Below are 24,477 nucleotides of genomic sequence, written 5' to 3'. Positions count from 1 at the left end.
TTTCTCTGTGGAAGATTTGCACTCCATCCTGCAATCTCTCACTGTGCCAACTAAGGAAGTCCCACACCCCCACCAACCATCTACGTTTCGTTATTTAATGCATGCAGTGCAGTACCCTCTGATTTCCTTTCCATCTATAGTAATGTTCAAGATATGAAATCTCTGTTAGCTGTGCTGCTCTGTTTCCAAACATTGCTATATCCCACCAGATCCACTTGATTGCAGTAATTATATGGCAGATTTGCATGCCATTAGCTTGGGCTTGTGCATATAAAAGATAAAAACACTACCAAAATGCCAAGCACATCTCCTTGTAGATATGTATAATGCTATGCATCATGGGGAAAGGGTCACTATCCAGACTGGTTTCGATCTTTATTGAGATCTCTTCAGTGGGAGCTAGACCCAGAGGTGATACCAAGGTTGAAGTAATGCAGAAGTCATACTTTGTTATATGAGTTGATTATTAAAATCCTCCAGATTAGAGAAAGATGTTGGAAGTTTTTTGTTTATTCCATTTTGTTAACTCCAAAACTCTTTGGGTATATGAACAAGCTTAGTTTGCTAAGCATGTAAAAGCATGCTAAGCACTTAGTTATACAAGAAATTATACTTAGTTAGTCCTTTATACAAGTGTAAGCATACCAAATGGAATAAACAAAAAAACTTCCAACATCTTTCTCTAATCCAGAGGATTTTAATAATAAGATGAGACACCTTATGGCAACTCATATAAGAAAGTATGACTTCTGCATTACTTCAACCTCGGTATCACCTCTGGGTCTAGCTCCCACTGAAAAGACCTCAATAAAGGTTGAAACAGGTCTGGGTAGTGGCCCTCCATGATGCATAGCATTATACATGTCCTCAAGGAGATGTGTTTTGCATTATAGGATATTAAGGCAAGTGATGAGAAGTTATACCACCTTTGCCACAAGTTGCCTCTGTCCTGATAATACTTCAGGTGCAAACTTTGTTTGCTTACATCCATTACTGTCTATGCCATTTAGGGAAACACATACCAAACATTTCCCAAAACTACTAACAATTTTGAATTTTTCAGTTATCTATGGAAAAACATAATCTGGTATAAACTACCTTGTTATTACAGTAATAAAAGACCAGAAACTCCAAAACTCTTTGGGTATATGAACAAGCTTAGTTTGCTAAGCATGTAAATATCAGTTATTTTTAACCACTTGTTTTCATAAATTACTGGGTAAAGATTTTTTAGCTTTATATGGAAACCTAATGTTTTGGATTCTAAAATTCAGAAATCTGTTAATGCAATAATATTGCAAAGAAACAATATGTGCATTCTCATGTCTCCATAGCTCAGAACTTTAATAATGCAATAATAAAAGGTGATTATATATACTCTTAGCAAGAGTTTGTGTTTTTTATTAGTGCGATAGTGAAACACTTCCTCCTAAAAGGTATGTTAACAACAAAATATTATATCCACTTTTTTCTCATAAACTTTAATTTCCAAGTGGTGCATTGTTTGACTGTTACATGTCAGTTTCATTAAAAATATTAATATTGACTTAAGTAACTGAATACAGAGGTTATTTTAGAAATGAATGTACACTTTTTAATCTGGCACTTTATTATATTATTTAGGATCTTCATGATACTTATGCTCCACTTTTGTCTATCAGCAAACTTCCTTCAACACCTCAGCTGGGAGTAATCAACAGTGTGAGTTGCTGTTCAGTTCTAATAAATATCAGTTAAAACTATTTGCATGTGTGTGTTTATAAAAATTTATATGAATCTCACCCATTAAGGTTTGGAAACCTATGGTACATTATTCCTGTCTCTGGGTTAAGATTTAGATAATTCACAAATCCTGCTAGAGACATAACATGGAACTTGTTTTCAGTCCACTACAAGCCTCCAATAAACATGGTGGTGATGATAGTAGTCTCACACAGAATGAAGAAATTGCTCTTTAATATAATATTTAGTGTTTCCTGACTGAATATAAGATGATCACTTGAAATTAAAAATCAGTTTACTGGGAGTGGGAGGAATCCAATAATAGGATTTTGTAAATTCTGATTTCTAACCTCATGGTTTTCATTGCCTTTATTACATATTGAGTCTTCTGCAAATCACAATTTTAAACTAGTGGGAGGGGGGAATCAATAAGAAGCAAATCATGTAGTTTCTTCAGTATATTGTACATCATTTATTTATTTCTAACATTCATTTCACTTTCACCTTCTGTGGTACAGTTTGAGAGGCATATACTTCATTTGGAAAAGAGTTTGAAAACACTTCCCAAGCCTTTGGGGATTTGTAGTTTCCTCTGAGCAGAGCTCAGTATTTTGTGTAACTTAGTCGTTCTTTCACTCTCATGAGTACCCTCCTAACAGACTTCTTTTTTTTAGCAATCATGTAAAAGCTTGTAGCATCACCACTATGACAACATTGTCTGCATTCATTAAGGTTTTTCATCTCTCACAATATTCTTTGTGCATATCTTGTATTATGCTATCAGCCTTAAACTTCTGACATGTTCTTGTAATTGCTATGTATCAGCTCAGGCTGTATTCTTGCCTCTTCACCAAGATTTGCATATCATTTGTATTTTTAGAAGTATTTGAATATTAAATGCAGGCAGTTTACAACTGCAAGTTAATTCTTTCTTAATCTGTACTTGTAAAGTGAAAACTTGTAAAGCAGGAGTTTATTTCCCATGGATGTAAATGTTAAAAACAGGAGTTACATTGTCAACAAAACAGTAGTTTATGCTTAAACAATAATTTATTTATCCAAAAAAAAAAAAAAATTAAAACATAACTTTTAAAATCAAGCAAATTATATGAGTTGTTTGTTTCCAAGACAGTCTTTTCTTTATAAATTTCACGATAGCATGCATAAGCTTTTTTTTTTTTTTTTTAAATATGTAGCAACCTTTCTAGTGTGCTCAAAATTTGAATCAGATATCTTTTTTTTTTTTTTTTTTGTGTTGAAAAGCTTTGTCAAGCATCTTGATAGTGAAAGAATGAATAGGAGTGTTAAATCTTCTTCACCTTTTACCATTTTAAGGAGGTCTTTATTTGTGAGCTCTTCATTTTGTGCTTGAAGCAAATCAGTGTCATCAGTTGTAGAAACTAGAAACCTCAACCTGCCATTAGTTAGCAATATTAATGACTGCTCTGTTTTGTTTTGTATGATTTCTGCTGGTTCTTGATATCCTTCAAAATTATCAATAAACGGAGGATGAAGATAGTACTGTATTGTATAACTACATGGATGATTTGAAATGCCATATTTAGATGTTTAATATTTATTTATTGTTATTAATGTTCATGTTTTTGATTTTGTTCCTACTTGAGAGAAAAAAAAAAAATTCATAAACTGGAGAACTCTTAAAAAGTGGGAACTGCCTGTACTTCATTCTTCCTTATGTAATTTTTGCATGTATAGCCAGTCTAATCATTGTTTGTTAAAATGTTAGCATTGATAAACATATAGGTTAATAGCTATACACTAGGTTGAAATAAGTTTTGGTACACCATCTGTTTTAGAAAGAAAATGTGTATATTCCACTCGTAAATGGCATTGATTATACATCTGTATACTGTTGATAGAGTGGGAGGAGAAATTATGGATTTTGAAAGAGGTGTTATCTTAGGTTGGCATATCAGTGGCCTATCTATTTATCACATTAAAAGGTGCATTGAGGGGGGAAAAATGGTTTTAATAGTTGTTAATGTTTATGTATATCTGTCATATACACTGACTAATTTCACACTAGTTTTTGACTAAGGTGATAGCCTTACATTTCTCTTGCTTGATGACGTTTCCTGTAGTTCATTTTGGGTGATGCATTTTTTGTTAATTAAATATGACTTTGAGATTAGTGAGGGAAAAACTGTGTTTAATAGCAATCATTATTTAAATAAAACTAGTCATTCACTGACTAGTTTTACAAGAGGGGGGAAGGTAAACTAGAATTACAAATTAAATCATATCTCAGATAAACTGTTAGAATAGTAACAATCAGAATGAGTCAGAAGTGATATGTGGACCACATCATCTGTTTTCTAGGAATGTAAGACATCATTTAAGATGAGTTATTACTGTTTTCTGTTGATGGAGCCACACAAAAGGAAGATGTCTTCTAGATCGGACGCAGTTGCTATATGCCAACGGATGGTGTGATTTGTGGTTAATGAATGATGTGTCATTCAGTATAGATTTTTATTCACTTTTGTATGCTATGTTGCTGATATGTTCTTTCTCTCTTTCTTATTTCAACACTTCTGGTAGCTGACTCTTGTGTGTGGTAAACCACAAAAATGGGGACTTCTGTAAATATCTGAATATTTATAGAAGAGTTTACTTTTTTTTTGAGATATAAAGATGTGCTTCAGATAATAAATTATCTGAAGACTCTGACATTATAATGTTTGAGCAGAATACAGGCGTGATCTCGATGGGAAGATTCCTGATGTATGTGGTGGAACAGTCTCTTAACTTCATATTTTATAATAGTAGCTTGCTTTTTAATAGATGGTGATCTAGGACAGTGTTAACAACATGATCAACTACTCATTACCTAGCTTATCTCTTATGCCAAAACTATCTCAAGATGTCAGGGAAAAAAGTCTATATCATTGAAATGGTAATCATTAATCTCTGTCCTTTAATTCAAAATGAAATGACTTTAAAAAAGGCCTTGGTTTCATTGTTACTCCTTGTTAATTCCAAAAATTGATGTTCTGTGCAGTGTAGAAAAGCTGTTTGTTATCTTCTGGAGAATTCTGCAAATCATGCTAAACTAAAAGCTCTGTTCTTTTATCAGCTTCCACAACAAAAAGCAGCATCACTATTTCAAAAAGAAAACCCTTTATAATATAAAAAATAGACAAAAACATCATTATTCAGAAGGCAGATAAAGGCAGTGCAACAGTAATCATGAGCATGCAACCTTGATTCAAAAATATCTTTCGTGCTTTCAGGCTCTTTGACTTATTCCACTTGAGACAATAATTTACTTCACAAGATGCCAGATTGGCTAGTAGAATTAAAGTGAAAACATATCTTCACCCTCTAAGTCCCAGATTCTGGGTGTTAAAGCTTAAGTGCTAAGAGGACATCATGTTGAATGTTTAATGGAATATTTACAGCACTAGGAAAGGGTCAAAAAGTAATTTTTAATGCTTCTAGTATTTTGTCTCAATCAGTTTAAAAAGGAACAGATGTTTTTAAGAACATATTTTTGGCCTAGCCATGAGAAGTTCATTATATCCCACTGCAGATTAGTTCTTGGAAAACTCAAGAAAGATTTCTTCATCAAGCCAACTTAAAATCTGCCATCTAGTAGAGATATGTTAACCACACTACCGACCAGGACGTATATATACATCCAAGTTACCATGGATGCGAAGTGCATATTAAAATTGTAATACCATTGGTATTTCATTGAAATATATGATGGATACGAAGCGTATCTGGATGTGTATTTGATCCATAATGGCCGGTAAGGTGGTTAATGGCATTTGCTTATATTGAAAATATGGTGTTTCCGATTTAAATAATTTTCTTTATTCTTTCCAAAAATTGTTTGTATTAGAATTAGAAAATGAAAAAAAAATTAATGTTTTAATCTGAAAAAAACTGGAAGATTGTATTTATTTCATTGGACATTTACTAAAACCTCATCCATGGCGAATGATTTTGAGACTCTCCCCCCCCAATTAGACATAATTCACTTGTTAAAAAAAACAACAGACATTATTTTCTTACATTCTATAATATATATATATATATATATATATATATATATACAGGGTGTTCGGGATAAATTTGACAGTTTTGTAAGGAAAAAGAAAATCTTCTTTGTATCTATTAAATTTAATGAATTGACAAAAAAACATTACAGGCAGAGTTAATTACAATACTATCAACAAGATTTACTCAAAATAACCACCATTAGCATCGATCACAGCTTCAATTCTGCTTCGGAACCTCGAACAAGCTGATGCTACAGTCTCCCTGGGAAGGGCCGCAAAAACTGTTTTAATTTTATCCATTAACTGGGCTTTTGTATTACTGGAAGTGCGATTGGTGTCTTTTTCAACTGCGCCCCATACAAAATAATCCATGGGGTTAAGGTCTGGGGAGTTTGGAGGCCAAACATTTGGACTGGTGAAGTCGTAGAAATTTTCAGACAACCATTTTTGACTTTTCCCAGAGGTGTGGCAAGGGGCCGAATCCTGCTGCCATACATACGGCCTACCATTGGCTACCCTTGTTATCCAGGGCTTGACTACAGTTAGCAACTCCACGAACAAAGCCCGAATTCCAATGCCAGGGTTCTTCAACACCTGTTCCTGCAGATTTGCGAGGAATTCTGCTGTACGAACGCAATCAGATCGTCTGCTAGGGATCTTTCTTCTTGCTACATCCTCGTAGTCACCATTGCAAGTCTCTAGTTCATGCCTGATTGTTTTTACTGTATTCAGGGAGCATTGGGCAGCAGTCGTAATATCCTTATTTTGATGGCGGGCACGAATCATCATGATACAAGTTATTCTCTTCCATGATTCAGGTGGGTTCCAGCTATCCATCCTTTCTGACATCTTGTATATGAATGAAGAAGGGTCCAAACTTTTAAATGAAGAGAAGTGTGTGTTAATACATGTAACTTACGGAAAAATATAATTAATTATAAATATGTCAAATTTATCCCGAACACCCTGTATATATATATATGAGGGGGGGGTGCACCTGAGCTGTATGGTTATTCAGCTCAATCTCATCAGAATAATTGTTTCTCATTGAATAATGTACAATGATGATAATGTTATTGTTTTTACATTTAGTATTAGAAGAAGACATCCCACCCACAGCTATTTCCTATATTTATAATCATAAACAATACTTTTGATTTTAATAATTGATAATTATCAATAATTACTTATTTATTATAATCGTTAATAATTCTGATTACAGTCCTTTACATTCCGATGAAGAACCATTTAATATAATTAAGAAGGTGTGATCATGACTTACTTAATCATTCGAAGAAACTTTGCAGTCTAAAATGAATGAATGAGTCTATCATAATGACTCAAAGACTTACTTTCATAAGGACCATCTGTCCATTGCTGAAACATAACAACTGAAATCAGAACCACAACATTGGCTCAAGCCAGAAACTAATGCTTTATTCATGGCTTTATTACACGTTCTTTATTACAAAATTAATTATTTTATTATTATTTTTTAACTTCTTGTTCATGAAATCCAGGACTTTCAGACATGTTCTGAGAAGTGAGACAAAGGATAAAGATTCTGAGACTCTCCTGGGTAAACCAGGATGATTGGTAACCTTATTGTTGAAGATGCTATTGCAACATAGTTTGAGGAAATTATATGAAACTTGACTTAGATAGATCCTAACTCAACCCAATCAGTAGAGCATCTTTGCCAATGGCCCATACTTTTGGAACAATAGGTGTGAACCAGACTATTGTGTCAAGCAACAGTGTGTTGGATTTGTGATTATTTGAAACAAGAATGATATGTGACTAATCACAAACTGGTGAGTATGTCTAGAAGATAAAAACATGATCAGGGAGAATGTGTTATCAGTGTGGGCTCTCTTTTAAAATAAAGTGCTATCACAGTATTTTAGAATAATTTTTACACATACACATGCGCTATCCTTTTTTTTTGTAATTCCTATTATCAGAACTTCACAAATACACTCACCCATGGCAAGTGAATTTTGCTAGCTGGTGAGTAGTTGCAGATAGACTGGACAAAATAGAATGGTTTTAATTAAAAATAACTCATTATCATCATCATCATCATCAAATTCCTGCCATGTACCCTCAAGGGGTGTAGAGGATATGATAGTACTGCATGAAAAATTTACATCATTACTAACGTCCTATCTACAATTTTCCTCCAGATCAGTCTGTTACTTGTCAAGACTCCGATATTATCAGATCTTATATTTCTGTCATCTAATGCACTTTGTACCCTATCAAACCACCTATATCTTGATCTTCCTCTGGGTCGTTTCCTGCCAACCTGGCAGAGAACACTTGTTTTGACAATCTTTCTGTTTAAATTCTGTTTAAAAGCCCATTCTGTTTAAATGACCATACCACCTGAGATTAGCTCTGCTAATGCATTCTTGGATGCTGACAATGTCGAGTTCTTTCCTAATATCCTCATTTTTAATACGATATTGCCATTGATGTCATCTGTTCACCCTCTAATCTTTCTCAGGACTCTCATTTCTGCGGTCTTTGATCAAGTGTTTTACTTCTAACCCAGCTCTCAGATCCATAAGTGTTAAAACTGGTTTGAACGCTGTCTTGTATACATCTAGTTTAGTGTTCCGACTAATTTCTCTCTTATTCTATGTGAATTTATTCAGTTGACTTCCTACTATACCAGCTTTATTGATTCTGTTGTCTATTTCCATATTTAATTTACCATCTTCACTAAAAATCATGCCTAAGTAGGTGAAATGTTTTTTTGTTACACATGTTCTCCATTCACAATGCAGTTGACATTTTCAACGATATGGCCTATTTTCATTGTCTTTGTGTTTTTATTGCTGACCTTCATACCATCTATTACAACAGTTATTCAGTTTAGTCAAGGAATCTTGCAGACTCGTAGTGGATTTATTGATAAGTATAACATCGTCTGCATAAAGCAAAGAGCTGACATTAACATCTCCAATTTTGATATCATGTTTAATACCACTTTCCTTCATAATGTGATCCATATAGATAATTAATAACAGAGGGGATAATGTACATCCTTGTCTCACACCAGATTTAACATTAAACCCTCTGTTATTCATTATCTATATTCAATTCTAACTGCTGACTTACAACTCAAATAAAGACTAAGTATTGCTTGATATAATGCTCCACTGACACCATATAACTGTAGCGTATTGAATACCTTCTCTCTTGGCACCTTATCATATGCCTTTTCCAGATCTACAAAACTCAAATAGAAATCTTTGTTATATTCCCATGATTTCTCTACTATTTGTTGTAAAGTGAAAATCTGATCCTGACAGCCTCTGTTTGGCCGGAATCCAGCTTGTTCTTCACCAAGCTTTTCTTCTACAATTCTACTCAACCGTTTTTCAAGTATACTTGAGAAACAGTTGAGAAGGTATTTCCCTACTGAGTGTTCCTGGTAAGGAACACTCAGTAGGGTAATACCTCTGTAATTCTCACATTCAATTTTATTTCCCTTTTTATATATGGTCACTATAAGAGCTCTACTCCAATCATCGGGAATTCGTCCCTCTCTCCAGGCCTTCTATGCAGTGCAGCCACTGCAAGACTTTTATACCACCATACTTCAGCATTTCTGGTCGAATATCATTTACTCCTGCTGCCTTTTCACATTTGAAGCCTTTAATGGCTTTTTCTACTTCAATTATGGATATGATTTCCTGACTGTATGCCTGTTGAGTGTTTCATTTAGCAATTTCTCGAAGTAATTACTCCATACTTCAAGGATATCTTTTTCTCCCGTTTTCATGTCACCTTTATCATCTCTAACTTCTTTTACAGTACTCTTTCATCCACTTCTAAGCTTTTTTAATAACCTCCAAAATATTTTGACACCATATTGATATTTATTTTCTATGTTCTTTCCAAAGTCCTCCCATGGTTTTTGTTTAGCTAGTTTTACACAGTGTTTAGCTTTCTTACATTTGTCTCTGTATTCTCTAAGAGCACAAACTGACTTATTTGCCACGAACTGTTGATATGCTTTCTTCTTTTCCTTCACTGCCTCTCTAACTTCCTGTGTCCACCATGGAGTTCTGATTTTTCCTATCCTTGCAGACAACCTCACCACATGCCTCTCTGGCTGAATCAATCAATGTTTTCTTCATGGCTTGCCACTGAATCTCTAAAGTTTGGTTCCTGTTCTCAAACTCTTTCATTTTTTCTTCAATCATGTTTGTGTATTTTAGTCTGTAGTTCAAATCCGAGAGCTGCTCAACTTTTATTCGTTTTAAAACTTTCTTACATGCCTCTCTGGCTGAATCAATCAATGTTTTCTTCATGGCTTGCCACTGAATCTCTAAAGTTTGGTTCCTGTTCTCAAACTCTTTCATTTTTTCTTCAATCATGTTTGTGTATTTTAGTCTGTAGTTCAAATCCGAGAGCTGCTCAACTTTTATTCATTTTAAAACTTTACATGATCTTCTTTTCAATATGAAATTCAATTTTATCCTGCTCAGGACTAAATGGTGATCACTTCCAATTTCAAATCCACTGTATACTCTGGTGTCCTGCACAAGGGAGAAAGCATCACTATCAACAGTAACATAGTCAATGAGACGTTTCTTATTTCTTGCCTCTTCTCTTCATGTTAATTTGTGCACATTTTTATGTTGTAACATGGTGTTAGTAATAACCAGTCCATGTCCTGAGCAGAAATCCAACAAATATTTGCCATTATTATTAGCTTTGCTCTTTTCTCCAAATTTTCCCAATATATTTTTGTATGTCTGACAATCATTTCCTACTCTGCTATTTAGATCCCCAACAAGGACCAACTTTTCCTTTTTCATTGTGTCAGTTGCTTTTTCTAAAGCATCAAAAAATTCCTCCACTTCTACCTTAGTAGAACCTTCTGTGGGACCATAGGCACAAATAAGTCTCATTGTCCAGTTCCCCATTCTCATTTTTGCCCACATTACTCTACTTGAGACTGACTGCCATTCAAGAAGATTAGCCTCATATTTAGTGTTGAATACAATGGCTACGTCTTCTTTTCCTTGATTGTCATTGCCTGAATATAACATTTTGTATTTATTGCTCAGAAAGATCTCACCAGTTTTTGTCTTTTTTGTTTGAGTCACCCCTATTATATCGATCTGGTACTTATCTAATTCCTCAGCTAGCTCCATTTCTTTGCCATTCAGGCTTCTTATGTTGATAGTACCAATCTTCAACTCTGGTGATGTTGAGTTGGAGTGTTTTTTCAGATTTGTTCCAGTAGCTGACTTTTCACTGTTCACCCTGGTTCCCTGCTGAAAACAACGGGGGCCTTGTTTAACCAGGCGATGCCCCAGCCAGTATGAAATTTTCTCATGTTGTACCATCAATTTATAATTTGGTTTAAGCCAATAAGAATTACAATTTGGTTGGCTAAATCCCAAATTGCCAGCCCATCCTCGTTCATTCAGTATCCAGGTAGATACCCAACAGGGTGTACCACGAGAAGGTGAGGATTGGACATTAGGTCAGAAGCCGTGGTCGGTTCTCTGCATTCCTTTAAAGGCGATGTTGAGGTCTCCTCTCAGTTATACAGCTTTGACCCTTAACTTTCTGATCAAATTGTTTTTAAGGAGGGGGGGGGGAAAAAACAGATGCATCATCTCTAATCACTTTATAAAACTCTTATTGACTTATTAAGGCATTAAAACATGGGAAAGGGGTGGGGAGTCTGGATCAAGTAAATTGTTCTTTGCCCATTTAGGGACAGTGTGAACAAAGAACACGGCTGTTAGTTTAACTGTAAAATGTAAGAGATGAAAGGGTTATATATTTGTTATAAAGGGTTATAGATTTGGAATCAGAGATATATTGCAATAGTTGGCAAAATCAGAGGATTACTTGGATGTTGAAGAACACCTTGACAAGTAAAGACTGGGAAGTTATTATCCCTTCTCATAAGGCTATGATTTGGCCATATTGACTACTGTGCACAGATTTGGTCACCTGCCTTTCTAGATGACTAGGAGGTGGTAAAGAGAATTCAGACACGACTAAGCTTGTAACAGGTTTGTGGAATATTTCCTAGGAGGATAGATTGAAGGTGTGTGGGTTGCAGAATTTAGCTGACAGACAGAGGGGAGGAGATATGATAGAAATTTATAAGTTACTAAAGGAATCTATAAGATTGACAAAAGAAATTTTTCAATACATGGAGTAGGGAGAAAACAAGGGTTCATACTTGGAAGTTATTTAAGAGTTTGGCTAGTAATAGAGTGGTGAGTTAGTAGAATGGATTGGAGGTGGTTGTGAGTGCTCTAGCAGTGAATAAATTTAAGATGTATGATAGATATTGTTAATGAATAGTATGGGTCTTGACTCCATGAAGTACCTATATAAATAATGATAATAATAAATTTTTTACATGACAAGTAGAGTTTTGCATAATTTGTTGAGCCCTACCTATTATGCTCTAATGGTTTCTAATGTTCGTACATTAAGATTTTTGTTGTCTATTTAACTTGAAATATTCTGGTTTGCTTTGTTTGTTAGTAGATGCTTACTTTAGCAAATCCTCGGTGACCAGTGAAATTGTTATTATCATCGTCATCAATTTCCTGATGTGCACCACTATGACCGATAGTTAAAGGATTGGATAGGCCCAATTATCACTTAGCCAAGAAACTAGCAGCTACACTAGAAGAGATGGTAGGTCCTTCTCCCTCCTACATAAAAAATACATATAAACTAAATTAAAAATACACACTTAACAACAAAGATTTATTAGTCAGCTTTGATGTAACTGTCCTTTTTATGAATGACCCAATCAATGACACAATTCTTCTCATACAAAACAAATTTCTACCCGATATCATGGCTTTCTTTGCCCGCATACTTTTCCTTTGGGTATTTTGTGTAGAAAATAATTTATACCTGCAAAAAGAAGGTATGGCTATGGGCTTGCCCCCCCCCCCCCCCCAAAAGCTAACTTTTACATGGAAGTCTTGAGCAATGAGCTCTTGATTCAGCAAGTCTAAAGCTCAAAATGTTCCTTGGTTATGTTGAAGATATATTGCCATCTGGCTCCACAGCTGACAAACATAAAGACATTCCTGAGCCACCTAAACAAACAAATGTATCCAAGTTACATTGAGATTGAAAATAACTCTCTTCCTTTTCTAGACACACTTGTCATACGTCTTCCCTCATGCTGTCTGTCTGTCCTTCCTGGTCTTCTGAAAACCTATACATACACAAAGATTCATACCACCATCCAACACAGAAAGTAGGGGTCATCAACACCCTCGAACATAGAGCCCTAACCATTTGCTCCAATGAGCAGGTGCTAAAGAAGAAATATGAAATCATTAGCCAGACCTTTATTTAAAAAAAATTATGCTACAACAGAAAAAAAAAAAAAAGTTCACAAGATGCTCAACAATAATGCCATGAAAGGTAAAAAAAAGATTACCAAAATGCCATAGCCATACTCTATATAAGAGGAATATCAGAAAAAATGGATAGAACACTACAGAAATACAATATTAACTACTCAACTGGCCAAGACGTATATATGCATCCAGGTTACCATGGATGCGAAGTGCATATTAAAATTGTAGTACAATTGATATTACATTGAAATATATGATGGATACGAAGTGTAGAGGAGTGGTGTATTTTATCCATATTGATGGCAATGTGGTTAAGGAAACTTTCAAACCTCCTAAAAAATTTAAAAAAAATACTCAGCTCATCCAAAGATCCCCAGATCCCCTTTCCTTTCTTTGTCCACCCTGGTTTTACAAAATCCAGTTCAACTTACCCTACATAGGGGGGAATAGGGCACACAATTCCAATAAGAAAAGACAAACCCTACATTAAATTCTTTCACTATAGTAAAACAGGCCTGTCTGCATTCTAAACATGTCACAGATTTAACTGGAAAAAAAAGTCCCTACAGTGCACTAAAACCTGGTTTGAAAGAAAATTCATGATAGCTTGTGAGATGCTAATTCATCACCCTAATCTCAACAAGAATGATGGATTAATAATTTCAAGAATATGGAAGATCCATCTGCAACCCATATACCATCCAGAACATGTGCAGAACCTTAACAGAAGAAAACCTTAAGACAACAGGACTGTAAAGATGTATTTGGTGTAATTCTGCTGTAATTTTTTTTGATCATCTGTATGTTGTTATACTTGTGTATAAAAAGTATTTATTGATTTTTATTTTATTTTATTTATTTTTTGTTTGTTTCACAAGAGATCAAGCTAGCATAAACGATTAACAAAGCAGTTAGATTTAGCTTACTTATGTGTAGTATCATGTTCATATGTGTGTTTTCCTGATGATGACTTCAATATAGAGGCCAGAACGTTGAGTGTTATTTTCTTAATTATAAGTAAAGTAATTGCTCTAACACAGGGTTTCCCAAATTGTGTTCTGCAGAACACCAGTGTTCTATGAAAAATTATCAAAATTAATTTTAATATGAGCCTGGAATGGTTTTAAATGCTGCAACTCTAACCAAGGTGTTCCATTAAAAATTTCATGATTTATGAAGTGTTCTGTGGTAGGAAACATTTGGGAAACACTGCTCTAACACATGTGTTTTTATCTCCTTAAATTCTACGCAATGAATGCTGACCACTGTGTAATCTTGAAAGAAAGAATTGACATAGTGTTAATTGGTTGTAAGAACTCTTCAGATCTGAATTACTGCACTATCATACAGAATTAAGCCTTGATTCCTATTTGGGCAGAAAACCTACCTTGATTCTTTGAAATTGCATGTCAAGTGATTTTCTTTTAAATTTTGAATTATGAGCCAAATCTTGATAGTATTGCCTCTCATGGATTTCAGAACTTCGGCAGTATTACAGAGGCAGACTTACTTATTTTATAAACATTTTATAAATACCTATATATTTTTGAAAAGGATGAGTATGTTACAGAGACCTTAGAAGATTCTATAATTTCTGTAAGTGAACTTTAAGAATTAATTCTCTTAACAGCAGTTTGAGTGGAAATACTACTAAGAGCATGGTGGGAAGATAAAATCTTTGCATCTAATATTGTGTTTGAATATGATTGTGCCTTTTCTGTATATTACAACTTATAAATGGCTTTGGGGTATTTGAAATACGTTGTTTTAACGAAATGTACAATTACAATATTTGAAATACGTTGTTTTAACGAAATGTACCTACAACGTCCTAGGTTTCGTTGACCAGTTAAATGCTGCAAGTAGTTTGTATTTGCAGCATTTAACTTTAACATTTAACATTGTTAGAGATAATTCTTTAACACTGTTATCCAAAATTTGGGGTATGCTGCAGGTAACTTAATTATTTAAGACATCAGATTCTTCTTCCCACTGTTTGCATCATTTCTCAAGATGCATAATACTCGATTCATTAGAAAATTGTTCATGCGAATGATGGTTTCATGTTAAAATTACACGGGATAAAATTACATTGCCAAAATTACACAAGGAAGAAATAACATATAGATAAAAATTACACAAATTTGAATATTCACACCAAAGTTTTTTACTTTAGAGTTTTTAAATTTTTATGATGAATTTTATATCTATTTTCAGACAAGAGTTCCATTCATTTTGTAATACTTTATAAGCCCTACCTGTTGATTTTAATTTGATTAAAATATTATTAGTATTCTGTTGTCAAATTAAACACATAAACTTTCTTAATATTGCAAAAATTACTTTTATTTTAAAAAATAATAAAAAACAAACACTAAGTCATATAAGCTATACAACGTAAAAAATCCAATCGTCTATTAGAGTCGAAATTTTGTACAATATTTGAAATACGTTGTTTTAACGAAATGTACCTACAACATCCTAGGTTTCGTTGACCAGTTAAATGCTGCAAGTAGTTTGTATTTGCAGCATTTAACTTTAACATTTAACATTGTTAGAGATAATTCTTTAACAATGTTATCCAAAAATTTCCAAACAGTTGGATGGGAACACTGAAAGAGCGACTGAAATCCATAGTGCCATCCTTCGATACAATTTGTAGTTCTAGCTATACAGTTGGCTGCAGAGTGTCTATGGTTCCAAGTAGAAATATTGAATAGAGGTTGTCTATAAGTGCCATTCCTGAGCTGTCGACCTCGAATATATGTACGTTCGAAGCAAAGAAGAACTTGCTTGATTTGTTCATTATATTCGTCTAAATTAGAGAACAGATCAGCAACTTCTAAAAATGTTTCTAACACTTCTTCTGGTAAAAGTGCAAGTGATTATAACATTTTAATGTGTACTGCTGCAAATGACTGATTGGATTCATATAGAGATTTTAGTCCACATTCATTTACTTTGCATATAATAGATTGTGATAAGTGGAAAAAGCAGCCACCAATTTCGATGTTTTCAAACACGGTATGGAAAGCATTCATTGCTGCTGTTTCAAAATCGGTCAAAATTTTTTGTGGTTAAGCTTGAGGAATTTTCTCCAGTAACATGTTCAGCATCTTCACATATATTTCTTCCTTTTTCCCTGGTAGAAGAGCCAGTAGACAAGGAAAAGCGACGCCTGAATCATATTGGACATGGATACTGTATAACTGATAATATATTTCTGGAACCACTTTAAATGTACCATCTGCTAGCCAAAAATCGTTAACTACAAGTTGATCTAGAAGAATCTTGTGAACAATTAATGTATGTTCTGGATCTTCTGCCCTGGAATCATGAATAATCCATTTAGAGTACTTCTGGTATTTCAAAATTTTTGTTATCTGGATTTGACAGAACATTTCTGATTGTTTTGGCTTTGGATCTATTTAATCGCCTCGTCATGGAGCTCTTCTTCGGTAGGCACATTTTTAATCTGTCTGATAAGTCACTAAACTGTTAGCTATAATTGCATTAGCCATTGCACCTGGATTCGACATTTTTCTTTTCATTTGATTTGCAAGTTGATGAGCTTCAGATTCAAAAGCCCTATTAACATGACAGTGTTCTGAAGACTCCTGGATAATCTTGTTGTCTCTGGTATGGAGCAGCAATCAACAATGTAAATTCTAAACTTTGCACAACGGCAATGAATAGTTCTGATAGCAGTTTCACAGTGACAAACAAACTCGGATCCTTTGTAAATTATAATTTGACCACCTTTATTACTAACACCGTGCTCAAAATCAGCAATGGTAAATTAAAAATTAATTTAAAAAAATTAATCACGAAATTTATTACGTCGCATGTTATACACTAGTTGTATTACAAGTCACTAAACTAGAACTGAAGCATGTAAGACAAAAATTTACTTATATACCTTCATCCACACAATTCTTAGAAATTCTTGAGTAGTTCATAGTGATTAACAATTGTCGATTGGTTTTACCTTAGGAAATTATTCCTTGTAAATCTGAGGTAAGTACTAATTAGGGTAGCTAATCACTACATCATTTTGAGTTTCCAACTCAACCACCTCCCTAATCCCCTTGCCCAAATCTGCACTAGTGATTTACCCCTTGCTGGTTATAAATTTTGTACAAGTTTTCGTAAATTTTATTTTATGTGTAATTTCTTACTTGTGTATTTCTTCCTTTTAATTTTTTTTCTTAGTGTGTTTTTATCTATGTGTAATTTTTTCCACGCAGTTTTATCCCGTGTAATTTTTTTCTGTGTAATTGTGTCCTGACACGGCGAATGACAGATTATAAAGTAGCAAATTTGTCAGAAATTTGATTTATATACTCAATATAATGCATAAAAATTCTGGTTACTGTTATTTTACAGGGTGTTCGGGATAAATTTGACATATTTATAATTAATTATATTTTTCCGTAAGTTACATGTATTAACACACACTTCTCTTCATTTAAAAGTTTGGACCCTTCTTCATTCATATACAAGATGTCAGAAAGGATGGATAGCTGGAACCCACCTGAATCATGGAAGAGAATAACTTGTATCATGATGATTCGTGCCCGCCATCAAAATAAGGATATTACGACTGCTGCCCAATGCTCCCTGAATACAGTAAAAACAATCAGGCATGAACTAGAGACTTGCAATGGTGACTACGAGGATGTAGCAAGAAGAAAGATCCCTAGCAGACGATCTGATTGCGTTCGTACAGCAGAATTCCTCGCAAATCTGCAGGAACAGGTGTTGAAGAACCCTGGCATTGGAATTCGGGCTTTGTTCGTGGAGTTGCTAACTGTAGTCAAGCCCTGGATAACAAGGGGTAGCCAATGGTAGGCCGTATGTATGGCAGCAGGATTCGGCCCCTTGCCACACCTCTGGGAAAAGTCAAAAATGGTTGTCTGAAAATTTCTACGACTTCACCAGTCCAAATGTTTGGCCTCCAAACTCCCCAGACCTTAACCCCATGGATTATTTTGTATGGGGCGCAGTTGAAAAAGACACCAATCGCACTTCCAGTAATACAAAAGCCCAGTTAATGGATAAAATTAAAACAGTTTTTGCGGCCCTTCCCAGGGAGACTGTAGCATCAGCTTGTTCGAGGTTCCGAAGCAGAATTGAAGCTGTGATCGATGCTAATGGTGGTTATTTTGAGTAAATCTTGTTGATAGTATTGTAATTAACTCTGCCTGTAATGTTTTTTTGTCAATTCATTAAATTTAATAGATACAAAGAAGATTTTCTTTTTCCTTACGAAACTGTCAAATTTATCCCGAACACCCTGTATATGTAATTCTACAATATTGTAGTCCCAGCAAATTAGAAAGCATTAATTTAGCCTATAAGGATATACAACTGACTAGAACTTCTGTTCCAATGTCTTGTCATCACCTTCTTGTGATTCTCCCTAATGTCTGGTATCAATTTTGATGCTGAACAAGGATGAGTTGGCAATTTAGGACTTACCTGACCAAATTATATAGTGGCTGAAATCGTATATACATTATGATTGTACAACATGATCAGATAAATTACTGAAATAAAACCTTATTTACATAAGTTTTCTCCAGGATACAGTCTTTGCTTATACAAAATATAAAAAGAGAAATATACAAGAATAAATCTTCAAACTCAACTGTTCATCTTTACATGCACTTTACACAGTATTTTCACAAACTTTAGTAATTAGATTTGTGATTTTTTTCACGAAGTTTAAGTCAGTTGCCAATAAAACCTATGGAAAATATTGCTAAATTGCCTGTTTCTTTAAAGCATTAGTTAAATACTTCCTAGTCTGATTTGCTGCATGGATAATGCTTCCACTCTCCAGCCAGTAGACTGTAGGTTTAAATCTCACTGTGAGCAGGTGTTTGTGAACATTTTTAATTAGTAGATTAATGTCATCATTCTGTGTGAAACTATCACCCATTTGTCCTGCTTATTACTCCTGGAGTGGCATGAAGAAAAAAATTCAATGTTTGCTCTGAAGCAGAAACAGGGTTTCTGGATTATACCTTAGGATTATCTATGGTACTGATGTCCTGTAGATTCTATTTGTGGATGGAGTTGGAATCCTTTGATATCCTATTTTTTTTGATAATATATATATATATATATATATATATTTAAGATTATTTATATTAATGCTTTTCTTAATTTTTTTAGCGTCCTCAGGTGCCAATACAGACTTTTGCTATTATTCCTCAGTCATCTACACATATACGAATTGTGTATCGAACTATGTATCCTTTCAGATATAATCCATAGGATTTTTTAAAAACATTTTTTTTTAATTTGCCATTAAAAATATATACTAATATAAGACTTAGAGCCTTCCACAGTGTTCCTTAAGTGATTAAAGGAATATTTCTCAAATAGTTTTTTTTTTTTTAGATAATCAAGTACTTAGCACATTCACTGCCACTTGTTTATGACAGAATGTCCCCAGGTTGTTCAGAATGATGGAATTACTTTGCCTCCTACACCTCCACATAATCTGACCACCCAGGCTAGACCAAGTTATGCAGCATAGAAACACGAGTGTTAAATGCTTAGAAGTGGCAGTGGCACATACACAAATATGTGCCACTGCCACATTTTACAGATTAACACATCAGTGGCACTGAATGTGTTAATCTGTAAAAGTATAAAAAGTTATTATTTCACATTGCTCCTTAATGTAATATTATGATTAACAAAATTATCAGTTAATGTTTGGTAATTAGCCTACATTGTCTTCAAGTTGTGAAAAGGTAAACAGTTTGAGCTTGTTTCAGAAATAAATATCTTCCAAAGAGAATTAACTTGACTGTTCATAGGTACTGTCTTGATGTGCAGTGTCGTCCTGAAGGATTGCTGGCTATTAGAGATGGTGCATACAGTGTTTTTGACAAGGGAAAAGCAGTTGAGGAATTTACTCTTGTGCAGGGGTTAAAGGTGAGATAATAAGAAATCGTAAATATTTTATGGCCGTTTATTTTAGCTTATTTCACTAACTTTTTGTTATTTTAGAAAGTGCACAAGTTCTTGATAAGTTGTTGATTAATCAGTTACTTTGCTAAATATAAAATTATTTTACAGTTTTATGTTTATATGAAAAGAAATTATAGGAATAAAATTAGATAAAAAATTTAATAAAATTATTAATTTAATCTTAATTATATTGGATAATATCCTGTGCATCATTTGTAATAGTAGAATATAAAATATGCCATTGCTTTAGTCCTCACTCTCATTTGAGAGGGAGAACTAAAGAGAACCAGAGGGATTTCTATCTCCACATTATTCCCATAATCTGCTATGTTGTCCTCACAATTCTAGCAAAATGTCCACAAAATTTCAAGTCTCTATTCACCACAAGTCCCAACTCTTTCGTCTCCTCCAAAATATCCCCACCTTTGCTTCCCAAATTTTAAAACCTTACACTTTGTAACATTAAATTGATATCCCCACACAATCTCCCATTCAGACAGCCTATCTAGGTCCTCTTGCAAAGCTAACACATCTGCTCTACTTCTCATACGTCATCTGCAAACAACTACATAATACCATTTAAGCCATTTCCAATGTCATTTATATACAAATTAAACAACAATGGCCCCAAAACAGACCCCCCTGGGGCATGCTACTAGTGACTTTCCTCTTCTGGAATATCACTCCCCCCCCCCCCCATACACAACTTGTTGATACCTATCAGATAGCCAATTTCCAATCTGCACTAATGCAATAGATTACCACATACAGCTCCATCTGCATGTGGTAATGTATTGAAAGCCTTTACAAAATCCAAATATACTACTGTATATGCATCCCCCTTGTCCAATGTATTTGTCACCTTGTTATAATAAGTAAGCAGATTGTTAAAACATGATCTTCCTTTAGCAAATCGATGCTGTCCATTAAAGAGAATTCTACTGCTATCCACCCAGTTCTGAATCCTTGTCCACGCTAGCTTCTCCAACACCTTGACCACAACTCCAGATAAGCAGATTGGCCTATAATTCGAAGCCTTAGTCTTATCACCTCCTTCATGAAGTGGAACAATTTTGCCATCTTTCTATTCCTTTGGCACCTGTGCTAATCTAAGACTCATGTTGAAAATGTGCATTAAAGGTGTCATTAAGTCCCTGGAACATTCCCTTAAGATATGCGGTGATATATTATACCATCAAGTCATGTGGTCTTGCTGACATCAAGTTTACTAAATTCCTCATATATCCCCTGCTCACTTACCATCAGTGGTTTCTCTCCCATTCGCACGGCTCTTATGCTCTGCATTATGCTACAATCACAGCTTCTCAAATATGTTGCAAGAAAAAGTTATGTAAAAGGTATAGATCTGATAATTCATTTGTTTAGTGATAGTTAATGCCAGTACAGTAACGAGGGCATGCAGCGCCTGTGGCAAGTGTCTAACTTGCGCCCCCTAACCCAAACATGACCAAAATTTTAAAAAATTTAAATGTAACAAGTTAAATTTTACTAAATGCAATATGTTAAATACTTACTATTAACCCCATCAAAATGAGTGTTGCAGAATTTGTGTCTAAAGCGGTGTATTGCCAAAATTAAAAACACAATATAAAATAGCGGACTTTTATATCTATTTATTTATTAAATTTTTTATGTTTTGCGTCCCAAACCTAGTTGTGCCCTGGCACCTCTTTTGCCACGCCCTCGTTACGGCACTGGTTAATGCTAATTAATGCTTATATCTATTTCGCTAATCAAAAATTATAAAGCAAAATTTTCATTACAGCTTAGTTTATACTAAGCTGTAAGTTTAATTCAAAAAGCCTTTTGTACATAAAATTAGTTAGAATTAAATTATAAATTAGTTAGAATTAAATTACTTTAAAAAAAATGGATTAAAAAGCAATAAATAAAAGAATAACTGGCTCCTTGGCATAATTTTGATTTATCCATCTATGGTCATAAAGGTATTTTAAGAAGTTCACAAGTGCATATTGAACGCTGCTCAGAAGACAGAATACTACTTTAGAGTAAAGATTCACCTAATGACAGAACAGTAGGAGAAGGAAAATTGTTTATCTTAAATCATTTAGCAATTGATATGATTGGAGGTAGGGATGGTAAGAAGATGTTTTGCGTCAGGATTAATCATTCTACTTTTGATCATCTTCAATAAATCTATGAGATTGGGTATAATGGTAACTTGTGATTATTCCAGTTTATTATATGAAGTAGAGAATTCAGACAGATCAGAAGTCTTATATCGGAAAAAGTAAGAATCATATGGTTGATATCCCTGATAGGATCACTTGTTGAGTAGGCACACAGTATGACTTCATGAAAGCAGAGCAGTTATGATAAATTGTTTTGCTTCTTATGATAAAGTCATGAGGGAAATAGATAATAACTATGATATGATGTGATTTGCTTGGATAGTAAATTTCCTCAATGCCTTTAATAGCATTCCTCATGAGAATCCTAACTAAAATGTGTGACAGATAGGTATTAATGATCATTTAGTGAGCTGGTAAGAAATTGACTGATGATGGTCAACAGGAAACATTGTTTAGAGGGAGGTCTTCAAAGAACTAAGTAATTAGGAACAGCTTTTCTGTGTCTTTTTCCTCCTCGACAATATGTTTCCTCATTTGTCCCTTATTAGTCTCTCTTTTCTTGTGTTTTTTCAGTTATCTTCCTTGTTATTTTGAACAGTTTCTTGAAATCAAAATTTACTTCAGTCTTTTCTGTTTCCTTACAAAGTTCATCAGTGAATTTTATCATCTTTTACACTTTTCTTTATATGTCTGTTTTTCTCCTTGTACATTTTATTTTCCTGTTTTCCTAACATTTCTTCAGCTGTTTCATTGTATCATTATTACAGGGTGTTCGGGATAAATTTGACAGTTTCGTAAGGAAAAAGAAAATCTTCTTTGTATCTATTAAATTTAATGAATTGACAAAAAAACATTACAGGCAGAGTTAATTACAATACTATCAACAAGATTTACTCAAAATAACCACCATTAGCATCGATCACAGCTTCAATTCTGCTTCGGAACCTCGAACAAGCTGATGCTACAGTCTCCCTGGGAAGGGCCGCAAAAACTGTTTTAATTTTATCCATTAACTGGGCTTTTGTATTACTGGAAGTGCGATTGGTGTCTTTTTCAACTGCGCCCCATACAAAATAATCCATGGGGTTAAGGTCTGGGGAGTTTGGAGGCCAAACATTTGGACTGGTGAAGTCGTAGAAATTTTCAGACAACCATTTTTGACTTTTCCCAGAGGTGTGGCAAGGGGCCGAATCCTGCTGCCATACATACGGCCTACCATTGGCTACCCCTTGTTATCCAGGGCTTGACTACAGTTAGCAACTCCACGAACAAAGCCCGAATTCCAATGCCAGGGTTCTTCAACACCTGTTCCTGCAGATTTGCGAGGAATTCTGCTGTACGAACGCAATCAGATCGTCTGCTAGGGATCTTTCTTCTTGCTACATCCTCGTAGTCACCATTGCAAGTCTCTAGTTCATGCCTGATTGTTTTTACTGTATTCAGGGAGCATTGGGCAGCAGTCGTAATATCCTTGTTTTGATGGCGGGCACGAATCATCATGATACAAGTTATTCTCTTCCATGATTCAGGTGGGTTCCAGCTATCCATCCTTTCTGACATCTTGTATATGAATGAAGAAGGGTCCAAACTTTTAAATGAAGAGAAGTGTGTGTTAATACATGTAACTTACGGAAAAATATAATTAATTATAAATATGTCAAATTTATCCCGAACACCCTCTATATATCTTGCCATTTTTCTTCTATGTATCATTCCTCCCTCTTTATTTTATATTATTGTTTCATATTTGCTTTTGATCGTACAAGTGAAGTTTTCTGTGAGATGCTTATTTTCCAGTCCATTTATATTGCATCAGTTTCTTTTGCTCCTTGGTTTAAATATCTTTATTAATTTCACTTTCATCTTTGCCCCTACCAGCATGTGGTCTGTGTATGCATCTGCTGTTCTCCACATATCTTGGAGGATCTCCATGATTTTTAATCCATTTGGTTTTAATTCTTTCCATCTAGTGAGATCCAAGTTTGTTTATGTACATTTTTATGTTTAAAGACTGTACCTCCTATTATTAAGTTGTTAAATAGGCAGAAGTCTTTAATAATATTCCATTTTCATTTTATCTCACAGTCCTTCTTTTCCCATCACTATTTCATATCTGCTGTTGTACATGCCTTCCTTTGCATTTCCCAGAAGCAGGAGCATATCTCTTTTGCTAATCTAGTCTCTTTCTCTGGTAAATCATGGAAATCTTTTTCTTCCCAGTAAGCACTGTTTGCAGGGACACAGATGTTTATT

General features: G+C 34.4%; 1 protein-coding gene across 2 annotated transcripts in view; it reads left to right on the top strand.

Moving 5' to 3' along the window:
* Window positions 1-24,477, top strand: part of MED14 (mediator complex subunit 14) — a 429,754-nt gene that overhangs the window by 309,748 nt on the left and 95,529 nt on the right. For both annotated transcript variants that reach the window (XM_090411452.1, XM_090411451.1), the window contains exons 25-27: window positions 1,624-1,701; window positions 19,304-19,380; window positions 19,957-20,074. In XM_090411452.1, coding sequence (XP_090267578.1) covers window positions 1,624-1,701; window positions 19,304-19,380; window positions 19,957-20,074 — 273 coding nt within the window. The remainder of the gene's footprint in view (window positions 1-1,623; window positions 1,702-19,303; window positions 19,381-19,956; window positions 20,075-24,477) is intronic.

Source organism: Typopeltis vanoorti, chromosome 21 (assembly GCF_054136105.1).
Source record: "Typopeltis vanoorti isolate ZY-2024b chromosome 21, IOZ_Tvanoo_1.0, whole genome shotgun sequence".
NCBI classification, from domain to species: domain Eukaryota; kingdom Metazoa; phylum Arthropoda; class Arachnida; order Uropygi; family Thelyphonidae; genus Typopeltis; species Typopeltis vanoorti.
This window is presented reverse-complemented; position numbering and strand designations above follow the sequence as displayed.